The 18107-nt window shown below is 39.0% G+C and overlaps 1 protein-coding gene and 1 long non-coding RNA gene across 2 annotated transcripts in view; one reads left to right on the forward strand and one right to left on the reverse strand.

Annotated features, from left to right (window-relative positions):
• Nucleotides 1–1928, reverse strand: LOC306867540. The gene is made up of 4 exons (XR_013784032.1): nucleotides 1843–1928; nucleotides 827–1316; nucleotides 603–651; nucleotides 1–402 (listed from the first exon to the last, which is right to left on the reverse strand). It is a non-coding gene; the product is annotated as an uncharacterized lncRNA (long non-coding RNA).
• The window catches only part of LOC306867538 (adenylate cyclase type 9-like), a 44755-nt gene continuing 27664 nt past the window's right edge, over nucleotides 1017–18107 (forward strand). Inside the window, exon 1 of the mRNA XM_079413256.1 lies at nucleotides 1017–3941. Within this exon, the coding sequence (XP_079269382.1) occupies nucleotides 2210–3941 (1732 nt within the window). The 5' untranslated portion in view covers nucleotides 1017–2209. The remainder of the gene's footprint in view (nucleotides 3942–18107) is intronic.

Genomic DNA, 18107 nt, shown 5'->3' on the forward strand with positions numbered 1-18107 from the left:
GTGTAAAACATTTATTTGATAGAGCTGCACCACATGAAAACTCACTTCTCTTAAGTATTTATGATCCCTGGAAGGGTTAGAAGTGTGAATGTTGAAATATCTGCAATAATACAACTGATAAGAGTTTCACACTAAATACCGTGTTGCTAGTTATACTCTTGTTTGTTTAATAATTCACAGCTGTGTTTTTTGAGTCAGAGACCACAAGTGACCACATTTTTCTGAACGCACTCTTGTGTCATAACCTTTCCCGTCTGACACAACACGACGTCTTAGAAACTGGACATGATGAACGTCTGACATAGGAAGCGCTGGATGATTATCACTTGGATGTGACTTATCTGGTAGATCAAAGGTCAAGACGCACCCAGAATCTCAGGTATGTTCCTAGATGATGTTCACCTAAAGGGGAACAAACCATTCAACAATTCCCACTTATATTGGTTTTAAATTAAGTGAATTATAAATACTACAGAATAAGAATAATAACCCTTAAGAAAACAAAAAGAAAACTGTTTTTTGAAAGACATATATATATATAAGAATAAAGCAATGAAATATTTAAAAATTAAAGGAAATTCTAATAAGACACACACACACACCTTTAAGGATGCCCCCATAGAAAGGTTTGGTCAGATTTGACCCCTCATCCTGAAAAGAACAGAATAAAATACAAACAAACATTAATAAAAGTTACAGAGCCTACACACTGAGTTTTTGAGTCTTGAGTACTGTTTCTTTACTTTCTAATTCTATACTGACTTCCTTATATAACTGTTATGAATTACTCAGAGAATAAATAGTGCCATAATTACACTGAACGTACCTGCTCTTTTGATGACATCACACGGACTCCACGCCAAGAGAGCATCAGCCAAACTTCAGAGGGAAGCCGTTCTCATGCGTGCGCGCCGCCGTCACAAAGCCCTGCGTGCGCGCTCCCCAGCGTTTTGATCAGACGAATTGAGGCCCGGGGGAGGAAAAAACTAAACTTTCCTCTTCATTTTGAACACTTTGCATTGAACTGATTTGAGATTACCTCTAAGTGAGTGGTTAAAAGGGATTACACACAAACAAGGATATACTTTCCCTCAGCACACTTTGACTCGATGCCATCAGTGTTTTTTTCTTCTCCGAAGTTGAAATCTTAAGAGTTACTCGTCTTCTGGAGTTACGGCAGACGCCAGCGAGTGTTTTAATGCGCTTTGAAAGCTGGAATATTGACGGTTGACATCCGGAGTGGGTGTTCAGGAAAGGACGGGGCTCCTCGAGGGGAACAGGCCGTCTCCTGACCCTCGACGGGGCAGTAACGGGATCTGACGGAAAAACACAGGCAGCTTTTACGTTTTACCGTCTCAGGCGCTTAAGCCCCCGCCGCCCCGGCTCTTCGTGATGCCAGAACCTAAGGGACTACATCGTTAGACATTTTTAAAAACAATTTCTGTGTGTTTTTTTTTTGACCGTATAAAGGGAACCGTGGCGCATGTAAAGAAAAAAAAGAAGAAAAAAAAGTTATCTCTGAAACTGGCGCCTTTTCTTCATACAGGTAATACTCCTTCGACAAACAGCAACCGTTACGTCTCGTGTTTGCTGACTTAAAACTGACATTACACCGAAACCGAGTACAAGAAATGTGTGAAATCTGGTATTTGGAAATATGAAATATAAAGCTGTATTACCTTTGCATGTCATTTGGAAAGGGAAACTAAATTCAAACATTGTCGAGCATTGGAGAGGGTGTTTGAGGGACAGTGTTGACTGGATTAAAAACTCATTTAGCACACCCTATGTAAACTAACCACACTATTTTTTGTTTTGTTTTTACATTTTGTCGATACGTACTTGCTGCTGTAGTGTTGAATTCAAACGATGTGCTCTGAAAAGCAGGATCTAGCGGATGACAGTGCCTCAGTCTCGTTCACGCGCATGGAGCAAAAGTACATACATGCGCGTTCACGCGCCACTGAGCCATAGAATATAATGGAATCTGAGTACTGACGTAATCCCAGCACGGATAAGAAACTGCTCAAGAGTCCAAGACGGTCCATCCTCATAGTGAATGCACTTGGAATTTACTTCTGGCTGGACTCTTTTCACAAACAGACTGTGCTTTTTGAACTCGAACCAATCCGTGTCAAGTGCCGCTTCCTCTGTGCTGTCAGCAGTAGGTGATATGTGATAATTAAAAGTCAATTGTTGTCTCCTCACCATGGCATTGCCAGAGCAGCACCAGCCACTGCACAAGACGGAGGTGAGGTGCGATAGCGAAGGAGGATCACTGCAGATAACCGACAGCCATAATCAACAGGTGGGTCCGCTTGACATGGGCTCTTCCAAACCTTTCAAATACAGTATCTCGTCAAACTGCAGCTCAGGGGAGTTGGGTGTTCCCAGGGCTACGACGACTCACCTGAGGAGTACATGGAGAGTGCCGCCGCTGTTTGAGAGGTCTGCCGCACAGTGCTGGGACCCCAAGTTTGACTCGCCCATCCTGGAGGAGGCATGCAGGGAACGATGCTTCCCGCAGATGCAGAGGAGATTCCGCTACATCCTGTTTTACCTGGCCGCCGCCGCGCTCCTGTGGGGGATATACTTTGGGATCAATAGCGCCAGGTGTGACCCTACAAACTTCCTGGTCCCCACGGCGGGGTTTCTTGTACTGTGCCTCCTCCTCCTCTGGTTTACGTTCTCAAGGCCGTATGCGCATTTCTACAACCACACGTCCTTTTTACTTACAGTGATCATGTTTGGGATCACCTTGGCGCCTCAAACGCAAACTGCACAGTTTGCCTATTTTGACATTCCAAAAGCAGGCAATCAGTCACTACTACCTACGTCTCATAATGCTCCATGTATATCACCCGTTGGAACGTTCTCACTTTGTATGGAGGTGCTGCTTTTGCTGTACAGTGTGTTGCATTTGCCCCTGTATGTGTCGGTGCTTCTAGGCCTGCTGTATTCTGTCCTCTATGAGGCTTTAGGCTGGCTGCACCTTGCTCAGATGGACGGTAGCTACGTAGGGTCAGAAAGGTTGGATTTGAGCTGGCTTGTCCCGGGTAAAGTCCTGCTTCACCTGTGCGCACATATCATTGGCATTCATATATTCATCATGTCCGAAGTGCGCTCTCGGAGTACTTTTCTCAAGGTAGGTCAAGCGATCATGCATGGGAAGGACCTGGAGGTGGAGAAGGCGCTGAAGGAGCGGATGATCCACTCCGTGATGCCGCGGCTGGTGGCGGACAAGCTCATGATGCAAGGAGACGAGGAAAGCGAGAGCTCTGGGAAACGATACAGCTCAGGTACCTGCTCCGTCGCTGCCACATCCGCCGTGACCTCTTCCAGTCCCAAAAGCAACAAGCGTAAGAAGAACTCTATCCCTCGTGGGCAAATCATTTTCAGGCCCTTCAACATGAAGCGCATGGAGTGGGTGAGCATCCTCTTTGCGGACATCGTGGGATTCACCAAAATGAGTGCCAACAAGTCCGCCCCTGCACTGGTAGGACTGCTAAATGACCTCTTCGGCCGCTTTGACCGTCTGTGTGAGTTGACCCACTGCGAGAAGATCAGCACTCTTGGGGATTGCTATTATTGTGTGGCGGGCTGCCCTGAGCCAAACCCCGATCACGCGTACTGCTGTGTGGAAATGGGGCTCGGGATGATCCAGGCCATCGAGCAGTTCTGCCAGGAGATGTTGGAGACCGTGGACATGCGTGTTGGCGTGCACACCGGCACCGTGCTCTGCGGTATTCTGGGAATGAAGCGCTTTAAGTTTGACGTTTGGTCCAATGATGTCAACTTGGCCAATCTTATGGAGCAGCTGGGCGTGGCGGGAAAGGTGCACTTGTCGGAGGTTACAGCAAGTTTTTTGGATGACCGTTACGAGAGGGAGGACGGGCGAGTGATGGAACGTGTTGGGCACAGTGTTACTGATCAGCTGAAAGGTAAGACACAAGAATAATTTATCAGTTTTTTTTTTTCTTTGAACTCATGCATTAGGGTGCATAAGTCTGAGACCACTAGTGAAAATGCTTCTGTTTTGCATTTTTCTTTATTAGTTAAATGAGTACAAAATCTTATTGAAAATTAACATGATTTATTTTTTTATTTTTTTTAAGAATGTCTTATTTAACTTGTCCCCTTTCTGCCTTAAATGACAGCAGCTCTACAGTTTCACGAGCTCCACAAAACCTGCTGATCATGCTTGTCCAGTGTGATTTTTAAATTGAAAGAAAGAGCATCTTGTGCTTCATTGTGTGACACGATACCACACATTTACATAAATATCCCAAATATTTCTTAAGACTTCCTTTGCATTTTTCTAAATCTTGAAGCTCTTTATTTTTCAGGTTTAGCCTGAATTTCATTTTAAGTCCCTGGTTGTCAGATTTTGGACTACACTATATATATATATATATATATATATATATATATATATATATATATATATATATATGTTATGTACTAATGCTTGCTTTGATATGTTAGCTTTGTGCAATTGTGGTGTTCTGTCCTTTTACTGACTGCGATTACCAAGCTTTGTGGTGAAGATGGAGAAAGATGATAGTCTTTTTATGGTGTACCCTGTACTCATGTCCTCTCAGTACTCTGTACAAAGGGCTGCAACTCTTCTCTAGTTTTATTGCACCCTCATATGATATCGTTAATAACTTAGTTGTTGAAAAACTGGAAAATTATGATTGTTTTTGACATTTACTGCAGTCTGTAGCCATATTATCCTCTCAGGACCCTGTATAAAGGTCTCCAACCATGCTCCAAAATTACACCCGCCAACTGCCAAATGCTAAAAAAGTAGCTTTGTTGTGTAATTTAAACCAGTTTGTTTTTATTAGGAACTAAAGTGTAATTGTTATATTAAATTATAAGAATGAAAATGACCTAATTTTTTATATAGATAAAAAAACTAAACAACAAATTACAGTTGGTAATAAATATCCCGTCAATTTTTGACCCTGGCTACAGATCTATTTCACTTTTATTGCTCCCCTTATATAATCTCGTTTCTATCTTAACTGTAGCCTCGTTGTGTCATTGAAGGCTCGTTGTTGTTCATCTGTAGCTCTATTGTATTGCTGTTGTAGCTCTTATATCGTGGCCTCCCTTTGACACAGTCGCCACGCGTTCACGCTTCTGCTTTCTCAGTAGCATCATCGGCTGTATGAGCGGCTGCATCCAGCAGAGCTGTTGATTTAAAGTCGTAGGGACAGACACAAGCAGAGGTTTCTATTTTCTCTTTTTCCTTGTCTTTCTCTCAGGCCTCTCTTCTGCCCGTGTCCTTAATCTGAACCCTGATATTGTTCTCTAGCTGCACCTCTCTAGATCTCCTCCCTCTTTATCAGCTATAACACTTCAGGCAGCTATAGTGATCGACTAATGTAAATGAATCATGACAGTGTTTTGAAACCCCGTGTGTCATCTTTATGGTCTCCAAAACCGGTCTTGTATTTGTTGCAGCATGTTTAGATTGGTTCTTCGCTGACAATGAAGTCTGTTGAGAATGAGTAAAATCGAAGTAACGATTGGGGGTTGCTTTAGCGCACTTGTTTGAAGTCCATTCCAGTTAAAGTGATGGACCGGGCGGTCTCGCAAATGGCCCTTTGCCCTGGTGCCAGTCTTGTCACCCCAAGTGACCGTCTGATTGTGGTGGGTGGGCGCGAACAATGACACGCTAGTAGCCCAGATGTGTGTGAGATGCGTCACTGTCTGTCTCACTGCGAGCGTTTCTATTTCCAGCGTTTCCCCTGGTCGGTACCTGTCTGTGGTCTGACCCCGCTGTACACCATTAATGTGTGTTTTCAGTATAATATTATTTCAATAATAATAATAATAATAATAATAATAAAAACAATAATTTATTATAATTTTAATAATTATCTAAAATAATAATAATAATAATAATAATAATAATAAATTATAATTTTAATAATTATTTAAAATAACAATAATAATAATAATAATAATAATAATTTATTTTAGTGATTTAAAATAACGATCATAATAATTATTATTATTTTAAATATAAATACAAATGACAAATTATCATTATTATTAATATTATAATTATTATTGTTAAAATATTATTAATAAAAATTACAATAAATGATCATTATATAACTTCCAGCCATTTTGTTACTGCAAATCGCTGACTGTGTGACTCTGGCCCAAAATGAATAACATTCAAGATATTTTTGAGAATGTTTATGTATTTTATGTTTAGTGTAATTTTTGGGGTTAGTAAGTTTATTTATTTTTAATGTTTTTGAAAGTGTCTTATGTTCATCAAGGCTGCGTTTATCTGATTAATAAATACAGTAAAAAACTGTAATATTGTGAAATATTATTACAATTTTAAATGGCTATTTTCGATTTGAATATATTTTAAAATAATTTATTCCTGTGACGAAAAGCTGAATTTTCAGCATCATTACTCCAGTCTTCAGTGTCACATGATCCTTCAGAAATCATTCTAATATGCTGATTTGCTGCTTTGATTAACATTTATTATAATCAATGTTTAGAACAGATCTGCTGTGCGGTTTTTTTTTTCAGGATTCTTTGCTAAATAGGAAAACAAATATTTGAAATGGAAATCATTTGTATCATTATAAATGTCTTTATTCTTACTTTTGATCAATTTAATGCATCCTTACTGAATAAAAGTATTAATTTCTTAAAAATAAATACTGACGTCAAGCTTTTGAATTGTTGTGTATGCTTGGCTTTGGCGCGCTTTCATATTTGCGTGTGCGTAATTCAGTTATAATCTGTTCTACTGCTGTGCTGCCACACTGTGAAACAAACAGAGCTGGTAAATCATCACTGCGGAACATTGAGTTTAATTACAAGCCAATTACATTGGTGTTTATTTCCTCCTGCCTGTTTCACTTTTTTATTTGTGATCCTGCAGTCAACTGTAGTACCCAGCCCCAGAGTACACATTTTTTAAGTTGTCTCATGTTAGTCTACCATATTTCCCTCTGTAAATGGTGGTGGCGGCAGACTTGGCTGGAGGGGCATCCAAAACATGTCCCCAGGGGCCTTGTGGGACAGAGATCTGGCCCTAGTCAACAGAACTAGTAAGAAAGACTAAGATGTATTTTGAGGGTGCTGGCAGAGCCAGGTTTGAAATTTATGGAGAATGCACAGTCAGGACTCAATATTCTAATTTTTTCACATTTACATTGATTTTTAAAGTGCTTTTTATTTGGCCATTAAATTAAGAACTACAAATCTTAAACATTTACTGCTCTTTGTTGTCTTGCAAGTATGAAAGCTTTAGGATGGACATAAAACTGGTGTATGAAATAAGTCGTACAGTTACGTGCTGAAAAGGTATAAATTATCAGTCAGATGACAGAAGGCATGAAGTAGATTTTGGACAACAGGTTTTTCAGCAAAGTGTTGATAATTTAGAGTCCTTAATGTGCATATCAAATATGATATATGAATCATATTTGAATGTTTGTATATCAAAAAATCTTTTGAGACCTATTTAGAATAAGAATTATTAGATGACATCATAGGTCTCTAGCCTATTTAAAGGGATAGTCCAAGTCCATCCAAAAACTAAAATCATTTACTCACCCTCAAGTTGTTCCAAACCTGTATGAGTTTCTTTCTTCTGTTGAACACAAAAGAAGATATTTTGAAGAATGTTGAAAAATGTTAACCAGACAGTTGGCGGTAGCCATGGACTTCCATAGTATGGAACAAATCCTACGGAAGTCAATGGCTACCCTCAAGTATTTTTCATTTTTGGGTAAACTATCACTTTAAGGACCTCAGTGCAGTCACCAAGTTTTAGCAATATTTTAATAATCGAAAATATAATATTGCATGATCACTTATTGTGTTATATATTTTAACAAGTACAGGTGAGAATAAGTATGCTGTTACGCTGAATGATAACGGACTGACATTTCACCCATATTTTAACATTTTCACAAAAGTTGTTTGAAACATTAGAGTGGACACTTTACGTGCATTTAATATGCTTTCTATGTATATAAAATCACTTTCACAAATTTAATATGATGCAGTGCGGACACCAAAATGGGATGTCTACCATAAATATGCGTGTATAGTAACTAAATATTGTTAGTGTGACTAGATAATTTACAGCATTTTACTTTTATCAAAATTGTAGTTCCTGTGATTGGGGAAAAAAAAAAAAAGGTTAAAAAATAGTGCTGTCAAATGATTAATCGCCATTATTCGCATCCAAAATAAAAGTTTTTGTTTACAGAATATGTGTACTGTGTATATTTATGTATAAAGACACATGTATATTTTGAAAATATTTATGTATAGATTTATATTCATAATTTGTAAATGTATTTAATAAACATAACATATTATTCTTAAATATAAATGCGTGTGTGTATTTATATATACATAATAAATATACACAGTACACACATACACATTCTGTAAACAAAAACTTATTTTGGGTGCGATGATTAATCGTTTGACAGCACTATTAAAAAGATTTAAAATCTAAAACGTATAGTTATCTTGAATGGCCCGTACTGCGGTGTGTGTAATATGTTTTTTGTAAAGCTATATGAGCCAGCCAAACTCCCAGTGTAAGTTGTGTTGGTGGAGCAGATGGAGTGTGTTCTTGCAGATAAGGAGCCCAACCCGCTCACACACATGGATACACTCGTGCCAGGAGATATAGACGACGAGCTCTTTATATGGGAAGGAAATTCCCTTCCTCCATTTAGTCGTATAGACGTGTAAACAGTCATATTTTAGTGTAGTTTTTGTGTCATATACATATACTCTGTGTATACATTGAGGGCACAGAGTTGGAGCTGGAGTCATTGAATGCTGATGTCATGGAGAATCTATGTTGTCTGTCCTCATTCCTCTCTTTCTCGTGCCGCACTGTTAATCTGAGGTCATGAGTCTGGTTGAGATGGACAGGTTTGTCCAGTCGGTCAAGAAACTTCAGCCACAAAGCACATGTATGCGGGTGCAGATACACACAACCATCCATTAAGAGATCCATTTTTTGGTTGTGATTTACGAGGTGTAAATGACATTTTTGACATGAATTTGAAATCACTAAAGAAGCGATCAATTAAACACACAGCTGGCTCGTCTTTACCAAAATGAGTTTGTTCTATGTATAGAAGATGTTTGGAATAGAAAACCAGCTTGCTATATATTGCTAACTGTTTTTGAATATATTTTTAGGCTTTTTTGCCTTTATTTAGACAGGACAGTAGGAGGGCAGACAAGAAAAGGAGAAAGGAGAAAACGCAATTGGACCGGGACGTAGAGCTGGGCCTAAAATTGCACTTTTCTTTTTACTTTTTTGACTACATGACTACTATTACATTGCATGTTTAATTCAGGACTGGACTGCCTTCTGTAGTCTTCTGAGGTCATATTTGGTAGCTGAGCTGAACCAGACATTTATAGAAGTGCAGAGGACGGATTCAATGATGGCAGAGTAGAATGATGGCAGACTGTTTCAGTAAGTCCTGTGGCAGGTTGAACTTCCTCAGCTGGCGAAGGAAGTACAATCTCTGCTGGGCCTTTTTCACAATAGAGTCAATGTGAGTATCCCACTTCAGGTCCTGAGAGATGGTGGTGCCCAGGAATCTGAATGACTCCACTGCAGTCACAGTGCTGTTCATGATGGTGAGTTCTGACTTTTGAGCGTGTTGAGCTCCAGGTTGTTAAGACTGCACCAGACAGCCAGCTCCTTAACCTCCTGTCTATAAGCAGACTCGTCACCGTCCTGAATGGGGCCGATGACTGTGGAGTCATCTGCAGACTTCATGAGCTTGACAGAGGGGTCTTTAGATGTTCAGTCATTGGTGTAGAGGGAGAAGAGCAGTGGGGAGAGAACGCAGCCCTAAGGAGCTCCAGTGCTGATGGTACGGGTGTTGGATGTGTATTTTCCCAGTCTCACTATCTGCTGCCTGTCTGTCAGGATGCTGTTGATCCACTGACAGATGGAGGTGGGGACGTAGAGCTGAGTTAGTTTGGGCAGGATGAGGTCTGGAATGATAGTGTTAAAGGCCGAGCTGAAGTCCACAAACAGTATCCTCACATAAGTTCCTGGTCTGGCCAGGTGTTGCAGTTTGTAATGCAGTCCCATGTTGAATGCATCATCCACAGACCTGTTTGTTCTGTAGACAAACTGCAGGGGGTCCAGTAAGGGTCCAGTGATGTCCTTCAGATAAGCCAAAACCAGTTTTTCAAATGACTTCATGATGACAGATGTTAGAGCCACAGGTCTGTAGTCGTTAAATCCTGTTATCTTGGGTTTCTTTGGGATGGGGATGATGGTGGAGCGTTTGAAGCATGAGGGGACTTCACACAGCTCCAGTGATCTGTTGAAGATCTGTGTGAAGATAGGGGCCAGCTGGTCAGCACAGGATTTCAGACAGGATGGTGTCACACCGTCTGGGCCTGGTGCCTGCCTTCTCTTGTTCTTTTTGAAGACCTGGCGCACATAATCTTCTCTTATCTGCAGTTCAGGTGTGGGGGAGAGGGGGGTTGCAGGAGGTGTAAATGGTGTTTTTTTCAAACCTGCAGTAGAACTCATTCAGATCGTCTGCCAGTTGTTGATTCTCCACAGTGCTGGGGGATAGTGTCTTGTAATTGGTGATGTCTTTCAGACCTTTCCACACTGAAGCAGTGTCACTGAAAGAGAATTGGATCCTTAGCTTATCGGAATAATTCCTCTTTGCCACTCTCCTTTTCCAATTCCGAGTATGGGTCACCATATTTGGCCATATGTCACTTCACTTCACTACATTCCGATTGGTTGCCGCTTAACTGATTCATGTAAATGCACGGTTAGAGTTGTTTGTCGGTGAAATCCAGTTATTTCAATAGGATTCACGCAGTCTGGATTTTCATGTGAAGGCGTAGTATTTCTCCACACGGGTTTGCAACGGGTTCGGTTCAGATTCGCCATGTCGACCAACAAAAAGCTGTTTGATTTAAAAGTGACTTCTGTGTGAGCTGTGCTTTTACATATAGATACACTATTAACAACAGACAATGGACTTTTTTTCCCACAAAATTTCACATTTTCTCCTAAATCTGTCTTCTGTAGGAAGCTCTCCAAACTCCTGGCTTGGAGACGTTTCATCATCGCTGTAAATTCAGAGTCAGCTTTGTAAACTTCTGTGTCATCTTCTGTCAGCCGGCAAACTTTGAGTTTACACACACACACACACACACACACCCACCCACACCTCATGTTTTAAGATTTTCATCTGCCTTGAGCTAAAGCTCTTGACTGTGATTTTGAGTAACCGTCTTGTCAGGTGATGTCAAGACCTGTTCTTGACTAATCTAAAAAATCTTTCTCTCTTTCTGGAGAATCATGCCCTGGCATGTCTGCGAACTCTTGCTCCGAAACTGATGGCATGTTTTAGCTCCAGACGTTTTCATTTTTCTTTTTCTCTGTTTCTCTAACGCTCAGATTTTACATCACCGCAGCACTGCGAGTGTGTGTTGACACAGCTGGTTGGTTTTGTGTGTTTGCCAGGCTTTAGCCTTGTTGCTTGTGAACAGGTCAGGGAATTACTTTGATAAGACACCTTCCTGTAGCCAGAGGTTAGAGTCATGTTGTGTGTGTGCGTGTGAAAGTGTGTGTTGTATGGAGCATGCGCGGAGGGAATCGTACACTAAATCATCCTATAAATGATAAATTCAAGACTGAATGGGGTTTGCTAGTGTGTATAATTACTATAAACTTTTTAAGAATTGTGTAATTTTCATTTTTACTTTTATTTCTATTTTTATATCACTTATTTTTTTATTTGACTTTTGTATGCGTTTTACTTAACAAACACAAGCGGGCACATCACTGGCAAATGACAAAAATAACTGAAGTTGATTTAAAAAAAATAAAAAAATAATAATAAATAAATCCATTTTAGCGAATCAGCGCGCTGTATTCAGGTCAGGTGACAAGGCTACTTTCACTTTGAAAAGATGTGCTAGCTGAGAGGAGTTTTTCCATCAAAGCTGACAAAAAGTGATTGAGGATGGATAATTTCGACAGACTTGACAAACTGAACCTGTGATATCTTCTTCAGGGCGTAAAATAAAAATAAAATCTGAAAGGTTTTCACGGAGCCTTGCAAAAGCAGCTCGTTACAATGGTGAGGGTTAGCTACAAAAGCTCTGTGTCACATCCATACAGTCTATGATCACAACAACAACAACGTTTGTCACGCATCTACATTGTCATTTGAGGAGATTAAAAAGATTAAACGAGTGTTTTTTTAAAACTCTAAAACATGAAATGTGGAGTTATCTGCTTTTGCTATGAAACTGTGGTTTTCAAACTGTGGGGCGTGCCCCCCCCCCCCCCCCCCCCAGGGGGGCGCCAGCACCTGTCAAGGGGGGCGCGAGCATCAATTAATTCAGTGACATTGCCTTGAAGATTTATGAATACGAGCTTTGAAATCTTCAGCCATCCGCTAGGGGGCAATCTGACTCCCGCTGTTAGTCGACAGTGAGAATGGTGTAAAATGATTTACGGTTAGTCATGTCAGAAATCCAACCACGGATTGGCATGTTGTTATCTCAGAAACAGGCTCAGCCATCACACTGAATCAGGTAAGCTGGTTATATGTTTCTGTTTCTTAATGCTACGCACTGGAAACGCAGCAAACAATATGTGAATGATGTTCGCACACTTTGGGCTCAGGGGGGGTTAGACAAACTTGGGGGGGCGCATGTCCTAAAAGGTTGAAAACCCCTGCTATAAAACAAACTTTTAGTATAAAAAAAAAATACTTTCAATGAACTTTAATTTAGTAAATTATCTGTATTTAAGTCATTATTACTTAATCAAAACAACCCAACTGCAGTTTGATTGAAATGACCTGGAATGAGCAATAAAAAAAAAAGAAATGGAGTCATCAGTTTTTTGCAAATGAACACTTCATATATATATGAAAAAAAAAATATATATGATTGTGTGTGTGTATTTACATAATAAATATACACCGTACACACACACACACATTCTGCAAACAAAAACTTATTTTGGATGCGATTAATCGTTTGACAGCACTATTAAAAAGATTTAAATTCTAAAATGTATAGTTATCTTGAAAATTGAAATTATTTGATCCCTTGCTGATTTTGTACGTTTGCCCACTGACAAAGAAATGATCAGTCTATAATTTTAATGGTAGGTTTATTTGAACGGTGAGAGACCGAATGGCAACAAAAACAAATCCAGAAAAACGCGTTTCAAAAAAGTTACAAATTGATTAAAAAAATTGTTTTTGTGGCAAATAAGTATTTGACCCCTTTGCAAAACATGAATTTGTATAATTATATAATTTTTATATTTAATATAATTTTTTTATATTTTATTTAAACGTTTTCAATTACATTTATTGTAATTTACTTTTATTTGATTGTACTTGAACTTTAGAATTACATAGTAATTTATTTATTTATTACTTTTCATTTGAATGTATTTTACTTACCTTTTTAGAGTAACGTCTTGTGTAGTTCTTGCATTTTATTTTTTATTTTATTTTTATATATTTACAATTTGTGTAATTTATTATTACATTTTATTTGCATGTATTTTAACTAAACCCTTTTTTTTTTGGACGCATTTAACTTTTTAATAATTAAATTTTTTATATTAACTTTTATAATATTTTGTGTGGTTTGTGTAATTCAATTATTTATTTTTTATTTAGAGTAGGGTTTTGGTAAGTCTAAAGGAGTTATAATTAGCTTTATATAAAACAGTACAAGCCTATGGGTTGTCCTGATTTAGATAGCTAGCTCAACATTTCTCTGTGTGTGCTGTCTCAGTTTTTATTTTTGTAATGTATGCATTACACATTAGCTACTACAGGACGTTGACTCAGACTTCAGGATCACTAATCTCTCCACACACAAACACTGTGACCTTCAGTGCGAGTTGCATGACATGTGTTACACGTTTGCACGTCGACGCACCTGCCCACACACACAGGGCTCCAGCATCAGATCTGGTATGGCTGATTCCCAGCGGTGACACATAAAGCCTTGTGTGCGTGAGCGTGTTTTTAAAAGCAAGGGCACGAGCGAGTACCGTGGGATCACACGCACATACATGTGCTTGCATACTGGCATTCATGGGATAGGGATGGTAAACTGCAATGCATTGTGGGAAGGTGACACGGCTTTCCCACTGATGAGCTTTTGTAATGCAACTTGGAGAGAAGTTTGAAATCTGCAAATTGATGGACTACTTGTTTTATTGGCCTATTCTGTAAAAAAAAAAAAAAATCTGTAAAATTTAAGGTAAAAAAGTGGCAGCTGTGGTTAAATATGGTAGTAACATTTTAGGTTTTACGGATTTAACATAAATTTACATTTAATAACTGTAATTTAAGTTTTTACTGTAGCATTTTTTACAGTCTTTTACCTTTTTTAAAACAATCATTTTTAAAGTGTAATTTATTTCTAATTTATTAGCAGATTTTTTTATTTATTTAGATTTGTTAATTATTTAGTTAAGTAATAATGCTATTACTGATGATTTTAAATTTAAATGTTTTTTTTGTTTGTTTTATTTTGTTTTATTTGGTATGGTGTTGGTTAGTCTAGTAATTATAATTAGCTTTATATGAAAACAGTAGAATTTTATTATGTGTCCTCATTTGATTCAGTGATTTTTTTTTTTATTTTTTTTTTATTTATTTTTTTATTATTTATTTATTTAATTTTATTTGCACTGTCCAGATTTTTTGGAATTTTTTTTGGTATACTGCAAAATGGATCTAAATTTAAAATGTGTTAAACAGAGCGGAGAGTACTGAGATTTGAATGCAATATAAGTCACTTTAGATAAAAGCGTCATAAATATAAATGTCCCTAAATATTTAATCAATGAACATGGGGTGAGAGATATGCACAACATGCATGAAACATAGGGAAAGGGAAGTGGTGTGTGGCCATGTATGGTGACCCATACTCTGAATTTGTGCTCTGCATTTAACCCATCCAAGTGTACACACAGTAGTGAACATACACCCGGAGCAGTGGGCAGCCATTGCTGCGGCGCTCAGGGAGCAGTTGGGGGTTCGGTGCCTTGCTCAAGGGTCTCACCTCAGTCGTGGTATTGAGGGTGGAGAGAGTGCTGGTTATTCACTCCCCCCACCTACAATCCCTGCCGGACCTGAGACTCGAACCCACGACCTTCGGATTACAAGTCCAACTCTCTATCCATTAGGCCACGACTGCCCTAATGGATAGTGTTGCACTTCTGCAGTTTCAACTCTCGCTTCTTGGGGTGTTTATCAGATATAATGTGTGTGTGAGAGAGAAATGAGACAGCAAGGCAGAATGCCCAATCATGCTATTGGATGATAGTGTGCTCTTGGGACAGAATACAGTTTAATGTATCAATGATTCAGCAAACCGTTGTACCATTGTGTGCTTGTCCAAGGGAGAGAAACGAAGAGAAAAGTATGTTTCTCATTCATTTTGGTCACTGTTCTTCTGAGGGACATTGCTGTAAGTCTGTGTGTGTCAGCATGACGCAGCTCGCTCACCCTGTGCGTCATGCTTTGTGCTTGACACCAGGGAGAATGAGTGAGTGTGATTGAGTGAGATGGAAAAGAGAGAGGGGGACCCCCTTTGCACTCCCTGGCCTCATTTCAATGCTGTAACCAAAACAACAGAGTTTTAATGGCATTACACTGAGAGTAGACTTTCCGATTTTTAAGTTGTTTGACAAAGTAGGCTAAACTTTAAACTTTACTTTGGATGTCTTTGTCCTGCCACTAACTTTTAAAGGGGTCATGAACTGAGAAATCATTCACTTGATCTTTTGATATATAAGAGGTCATTGTGCTATAAAACATTCTGTAAGTTTCAGAACTCAAAACTTTCTTGTTAGTCTAAAAACAGCTTATAGACTGTTTCAACAGCAACAACATTAAGCGCATGCACGCTTTTCTGGCCCAAACGTCATTTCTGGTAGACTTCCATAAAGAATCAGTAACAACAGCAAAGTCCCTCTTGAATAGATTATTTCTGATAACAAGCAAAATAAATTTACTGCGTAAATCAGACAGGCTTATTAAAAATGAAAATTTATTCTCTGCCAGCAGGAGGCGCTTTTGGAGCGGCAGAGATAGAGGTTTCCCCTGAAAATGGCTGTACACAAAGCAGTGCTCTGCTGACAAACGCTGCTTTATCAGGCATTACATGCAAGATGAAATGAAAATGACATCGCAAATTTTCTAAAGACAGTCGGTTTCCTTCAGAAATACAGTGATAAACACTCGTGCTGCATTCCGATTATGAAACGTGCAGTGCTCATGTTTATTCAACAAGGTCAAAGCCTTTTGGACAATCTAATTAAGGTCGCCACAAATAAATAAATGTATGGGAAACACATCCCACAGCACAACAGCCTGAGCCCAACTTAAGTCTACTCATCACCTTAACTTTAACTGTGTTTGTAGTCAGCGCCACTAGCCAGACCGATAAACAAACACAGACTGGAAGTTAACTTTGGGCCAGGCACGTGCATCTATTGAAGGCAGTTTGCCAAAACGACAGCTTGTGGAATGTTCTACTCTATGATGTAATAGTGTGGATAAGCACCACCTCCGCAGAAGATGATCAACGCCTGCTTCTACATCGCTGTCTGTTTAGCCCCACCCACCGATTCATGCACATAGTGTAAATAACGAGAGAGACGAACACAGGTCTGCGCAGAAACCAAACGATGAACTTGATTTGATGAACTTTATTTTTAATGACGTTCCAGACTGTATTAGTAAGAACTTGGTCTTTTGTTCACTTCATTCTATCGCAGATTCGTTTACAAACAAGGCACAATTCAATGCAGGATTTTCAGAAAGATTGAAACTAAAAGACAATGCTGTGCTGACTATATTGGATCTGACAGTCATGTCGCACCACACGAGTGTGAGTAACTGTTTTTATTATGTGGTCACTATTGATTTGTTGTTACATATCATTTGATATGTATGGAGTATTTATGCATTTTTAACCTAAATCACAGCAGCGTTTATCTATGAAGAATGTAGGCTGTCAAACATACACAACTATTATCCAATCATAGCAGTGGGTGTTTACTTTAGAGTCTACAATCCGCCACTCCTATTCAAACAGAGTATTCTGATTAGGGGGGGGGGGGGTCAAAGACAGGACAGAAAAAAACCTATTGCTTCTATATTGTTAATGTAAAAATCTTGATAACATAAGCGGACCTCAGAGAACAGTACAAAATAAAACAAAAGCAGGGGTTTTGGGACGCCAGAAATGTTACATTTCATTATTCCATTTTTTAAATGGAATTCCTTCTTTTCCTTATCACGAAATTCATGTGCATATTTTATTCAAATATATAATACATGCGTGATATAATCAGAAATACGATTAATCACATAAGGCATTAAATTGACCATCCTAGATTTAGTAAATTGTTCATTTGCACAGCACATTTATTATTGTGGCCTGTACTTACTTTAAAAAAACAAAACAAGATAAGCTATGAAATATTAATGTCATTGCATTGGCTATACAAAACAAATTTGTCATTCCAATAAAGTTTTATATTGAATTGAGCGAGAGAGCAAGGAAGCGAGTGGGGAGGATGGGATTTGAGCTGTATCCTTGGGCTCATCACTGTGTGTCCTAATATGGTGTCATCAGAAACCTCACTGGACACACACTCTCTCTTTTTCTCTGTCCTCTTCTACTCGTCTCGTCATTCCCCGCCCATCTCTGAGAAAGCGAGAGAAATGGAAACAGAATTATCAGCAGAACAGCAAGGACACAGTTCACAGAAGACACACATACGGAAAGAGAGCCGGAGACAGGAAGTCAGAGAGAAGAGGCTAATGAACGAGTGGAAAAGTCTGTGGCACATTCATAAAGAAAAAAACCAAGATGAGCAAACAGGAAACGGCGTGAAAACATCTGGCCCAGAGCCGACAAGCATCTTTCCATTCAGCTCAGAACGTGATTGGAGTGGAGGTTTTGAGCCCCCAACCGATTGCACCCCAAAAAAATTACCAACAGAAAGTAATTTAATGCTTCACAGACTGACCTAGTCT

The sequence above is a fragment of the Barbus barbus genome (genome assembly GCF_936440315.1).
Source record: "Barbus barbus genome assembly, chromosome: 49".
Classification (NCBI taxonomy): domain Eukaryota; kingdom Metazoa; phylum Chordata; class Actinopteri; order Cypriniformes; family Cyprinidae; genus Barbus; species Barbus barbus.